This window comes from Oncorhynchus tshawytscha, unplaced genomic scaffold (assembly GCF_018296145.1).
Source record: "Oncorhynchus tshawytscha isolate Ot180627B unplaced genomic scaffold, Otsh_v2.0 Un_contig_2048_pilon_pilon, whole genome shotgun sequence".
Lineage (NCBI taxonomy): Eukaryota > Metazoa > Chordata > Actinopteri > Salmoniformes > Salmonidae > Oncorhynchus > Oncorhynchus tshawytscha.
In genome coordinates this window covers 72235-77408 of record NW_024609688.1, presented here as the reverse complement: position 1 = coordinate 77408, position 5174 = coordinate 72235, and the positions used below count along the sequence as shown (strand labels likewise).

The 5174-nt window shown below is 49.6% G+C and overlaps 1 protein-coding gene across 1 annotated transcript; it reads right to left on the bottom strand.

Annotated features, from left to right (window-relative positions):
• Positions 1-755: 755 nt before the first annotated feature.
• On the bottom strand, positions 756-3838 carry LOC121845494 (potassium voltage-gated channel subfamily S member 2-like). The gene is given in 3 exon segments (XM_042316963.1): positions 756-1866; positions 1869-2449; positions 3415-3838. Coding segments are annotated over 2 exon segments (1437 nt in total). The 5' UTR covers positions 2410-2449; positions 3415-3838; the 3' UTR covers positions 756-970.
• Positions 3839-5174: the final 1336 nt, after the last annotated feature.

The window sequence follows — 5174 nt, the reverse complement described above, 5'->3', positions numbered from 1 at the left end:
TAGGGTTGACCCCTAGTGATGAACCCCATGTCCTAGGGTTGACCCCTAGTGATGAACCCCATGTCCTAGGGTTGACCCCTAGTGACTAGTGATGAAGTCCATATGACCTAGGGTTGACCCCTAGTGATGAAGTCCATGACCTAGGGTTGACCCCTAGTGACTAGTGATGAACCCCATGACCTAGGGTTGACCCCTAGTGATGAACCCCATGTCCTAGGGTTGACCCCTAGTGATGAACCCCATGGTCTAGGCTTGACCCCTAGTGATGAACCCCATGTCCTAGGGTTGACCCCTAGTGATGAAGCCCATGTCCTAGGGTTGACCCCTAGTGATGAACCCCATGGCCTAGGGTTGACCCCTAGTGATGAAGTCCATGGTCTAGGGTTGACCCCTAGTGATGAACCCCATGTCCTAGGGTTGTGACTTGTCCTGCACTGTGTCTTTTATTGAAGACTTTTTAATGGCCGTCGTAATGAATAGACCCCAACACACACCACAGCAGTAGATTATGTTGTCAGACTATCGGCTCCTCTTCTGTCTGATGATGAACCACACTGTTAAAACACTTGAGGTGAATGAAAATGTGGAAGAGGAATCATTGGGAGAATCTCCATTGTTTTCTTTGATTCCTTGTGTCCTCTCTCCTCGAAAAGCCTTCTCAAAAACCCATTGGATTAGAAAGGTCAGAGGGGAAGGACCTCTGGCCTTCTCATCCAATAGAATTTGAGAAGAATGTAAAGGAGAGAGAGGGATTCGATGAGATTCTCCCAATAGAAAGGTTGTGATGTTGGTTGGCCCGCCCACGCCCTCGCCTGTCAGTCAAACTAAACTTCAGCTTCCCGTGTAGCTCTATTCAACAACAAGAGCTACACAGAAACAGCACTACCTCTTGCACCATGTTTCTCTTCTCCTTCAGTCACGTCCTTCCTTATAAGGCCAGCAGGGGGGGCAGTCTGTTGATCCACAGATCTTAATGTATTGACATCTCGTTCAGACTGTGTTCACTGGGCAAGCTCCGGTTGATATTGGACAGACTGGCCATGAGAGATTTCACCTTGTGTGCATAGTAGTTCCTCAGATTGACAGAGGGAAGGTTTTCTTTGATCTCCTGGTCGAAGTCACAGCTGCGCATAGCGATCTCTAACTGTTTCTGTTTCTTGTAGAAGAGGGAAAACTTGTTGAATATGAGTGTGATGGGAAGCACAACCACCAGGATACCTGCCAGGATACAGGCCGAGGCCGTCATCTTGCCGGCTATAGACACCGGGACCACGTCTCCGTACCCCACCGTGGTCATGCTCACCGTGGCCCACCACCAGCATGCTGGGACGGTAGAGAAGTCCTCGCTGTCCTTCTCCACGGTGTAGGCCATGACAGAGAAGAAAGACACGCCCACCGCCAGGTAGAGCAGGAGCAACCCCACCTCCTTGTAGCTGTTTCTCAGCGTGGCGCCCAGAGAGCGCAGCCCCGTGGAGTGACGCGCCAGCTTCAGGATACGGAAGATCCTCATCAGCCGTAGCACCTGTGCCACGCGCCCCAGATTGGCCAGCGCCGGGCTGCTCTCGGCCACCAGGTCGATGACGAGCGTCAGGTAGAACGGTAATATCGACACGAGGTCTATTAAGTTCAACGGATGCTTGAAGAAATGGATAAGATCTGGGGCGACTGTGAACCGGGCCACCAGCTCCAAGGTGAACCAGCCGATACCAAACCGCTCCACCGTTTCAAACCTGGGGTCCTCGTGAGGCGTCCCCTCCCTGTCCACCAGGGTAAACTCAGCCATACTGTTCATGCACATGGTGGTTATGGAACCCAACACGACCAGGATAGAGAGGATACTGATGACTCGGCTGGCGACGGAGTACCCGGGTTATCCAGGATCAACCAGATCCGCCTCCGGACGCTCCCCAGCGGCTGCTTACCGAACTTAGTGGCGTCGTTATAGAACTCTAGAATCTCGTCGAACGATGACGTGGTGCTGCCCTCGTCGCTCCGGCAGTCGTCCCAGTCCTCCCCGCGGTGAGGATCCATCTTCCGGCAGTGGTAGGCGCCCCTGCAACACGAGTCGATGAAGAATTCATTGATGCCCCAGTACTCGATCTCCTGACTGAAGGAGAAGATGCACAACTCTGCCATGACGTGGAGCTTCCCGGTGTTGTAGAAATTCAACACGTAAGGGAAGAGAGCCGGGTTCCTATCGAAATAAAACTCATTTTCCGTGTCGTCGTAGTCGTCGCAGAGTTCTAGTATCGACTCTTTTGATTGGCACTGTAGCAGCCGAGCCAGACGGGTCTCCGGGAAGCGAGACAGAGTGTTGGAGAACAGCCTCTTCTTGAACCCTCCCACATTGATGCGCACGGTGTGATCCTCATAGGCTGCTGTCAGCTCCTCCAGGCTCTGACCCGTCATGTCTGGCGAGGGGTGAAGGGACTGGGGAGTGGAGAAGTACCTGCACACAGAGAGAGAGAGAGAGAGAGAGAGAGAGAGAGAGAGAGAGAGAGAGAGAGAGAGAGAGAGAGAGAGAGAGAGAGACACAGAGAGAGAGAGAGAGAGAGAGAGAGACACAGAGAGAGAATGAGAGAGAGAGAGAGAGAGAGAGAGAGAGAGAGAGAGAGAGAGAGACAGAGAGAGAGAGAGAGAGACAGAGACAGAGAGAGAGACAGAGAGAGAATGAGAGAGACAGAGAGACAGAGAGAGACAGAGAGAGAGAGACAGAGAGAGAGACAGAGAGAGAGACACAGAGAGAGAATGAGAGAGAGAGACAGAGAGAGAGAGACACAGAGAGAGAGACAGAGACAGAGAGAGAGAGAGAGAGAATGAGAGAGAGAGAGACACAGAGAGAGAATGCGAGAGAGAGAGACAGAGAGAGAGAGAGAGAGAGGAGAGGGAGACAGAGAGACAGAGAGAGAGAGAGAGAGAGACAGAGAGAGAGAGAGAGAGAGAGAGACACACAGAGAGAGAGACAGAGAGAGAGAGAGACACAGAGAGAGAGAGAGCGAGACAGAGAGAGAGAGAGAGAGAGAGAGAGCAGTTTGAATCCTCTCATTTCTAAGAGAGAGAAAACATGGACAGTCAGACATCATAACGGGTTCCTCAATCTATTCCCTTCAGGGGGGGGGGGTTGCTTTATCACATGACACAACAGGTAAATTATACAGTGTCTCTAACACACACTCTGGTCGTTTAGTAACATGTTGCGTCTTTCACATTACAACATCACAACATCACGTTGCATTTCCCTCAAAATCTCACGCCGCGCGTGCTACAATAAAAAAAAATAACTCGAGTCAAACAGTTGTTATTTTTAATCTTGGCTAGGCTACCTCTATGCATTACATAATACACCAATCAATGCATGTAATACTGTTGCATTATAACGGTACAATATACTACAAAACATCACATATTCCTTACTTTATTCAACGCCCTTTTCCCGAGTCTCCTACACAACGCGTCTGCATATCAGCTCCTACGAGGGCATTGTGCTTCACGGAGCTGCTGAGCAACTTGGATAGACGTAGATAGATGCCTCCTCTCTGTGCCTCCTCCAGCTAGCGTGGAAGACTGAACCAATGCTCTCTCTCTATCTCTCTGTCTGTCTGTCTGTCTGTCTGTCTGTCTTTCGGTCATGCGTTACTGCCCAGGTTAGATAGAGGGGTTTCAACGGAGCCGTCAGCGCGGAACAAGGTTGTCTCTCTCTTCTCCAGACATAAAACGTGTCCGCCCCCCACAGACAGACTCCCCATAGACTATTTACACCGTTAAATCATGAGCGCTCGCGCCATACATCTTCATCTCCCGTTGTAACTAACACGCTCCAGATGCTTCCGTTTCCGTAGTGAGGAATTCCTCGGATGAATCTCCATTGTGACGTCTAGTAGCGGTTAGACCTCAGCTGTGTTGCCGTGCAGTAGCAACCACTTTCTGTAAACTACCGTTCCGCCCTCGCCTTCCCGAGCCAATTCAACACCTCCCTCTTCTCGGAGAAAGGTTCAGAAAGGACCGACTCCTTTACTCTGCTCTCCGCGAGGGAGGAGAAGTCACGAATCATTAAAAGCGTGTGCGCCCGAGCGTTATACAGAGGCCGTCATCTTCAGATGAGGTAACCGTTCACCGTTAACCGGTAGAGAGCTCTCCAGCTGAGCCTTTAGTGAAGACGGATGAGACGTGTAAAGGTTAGGATTGATTCGTGAGGCAGAAAACGTGGGTTTGTTTTTAACTAATCCGTTGTCAAATCAATTGAATGATTAGATATCATGTACTCTGACTGGTTAGAATTTCAGTGTGTCTGAATGATGGATTACTGTTATACGCAGGAATAGGATTATATGAAATCAAAACTACAGTATATATATATATATATATATACTGTAGTTTTGATTTCATATATATATATAGATTTCATATATATATAATCTCCATGGAGGAATGGTTCCTGGGTAAGTGGATGGATCACTTCCAGACGGTGGGGTTAGGATCATATGTATCTACATCCTGAGAGAGAAAACATCCAGTGACTTCCCTCTGGCTCCTCTGAGACATGACGGGTTATCTTGTGCACCAATGGGGACAGGGGATTTAAAAGTCCGATGTCACACCAAGCATACTTCACCCAGCACATCCATATGAACAGTCACAGACCCTTCTAGATGACCTTATTTAACAGTCAGTACAAAATAAAACAGTAATGTCCAAAACATTGTGTGTGACCATTGAGTTGGAAATATGTCTTAGCAGAGACACATCTCTTACCTCTTTTCTACTCTCGTCTTGTCTCGTCTCCTCCCCTCCTGTCCCCTCCTCTCCCCTCCTGTCCTCTCCCCTCCTCTGGTCTGCCAGTAGTGCCCTATATATAGGGAATAGGGCCATGGTCTGCAGTAGTGCAGGGAATAGGGCCACGGTCTGCAATAGTGCCCTATATATAGGGAATAGGGCCATGGTCTGCCAGTAGTGCCCTATATATAGGGAAGAGGGCCATGGTCTGCCAGTAGTGCCCTATATATAGGGAATAGGGCCACTGTCTGCCAGTAGTGCCCTATATAGGGAATAGGGCCATGGTCTGTAGTAGTGCCCTATATAGGGAATAGGGCCATGGTCTGCAGTAGTGCCCTATATAGGGAATAGGGCCATGGTCTGCAGTAGTGCCCTATATATAGGGAATAGGGCCACGGTCT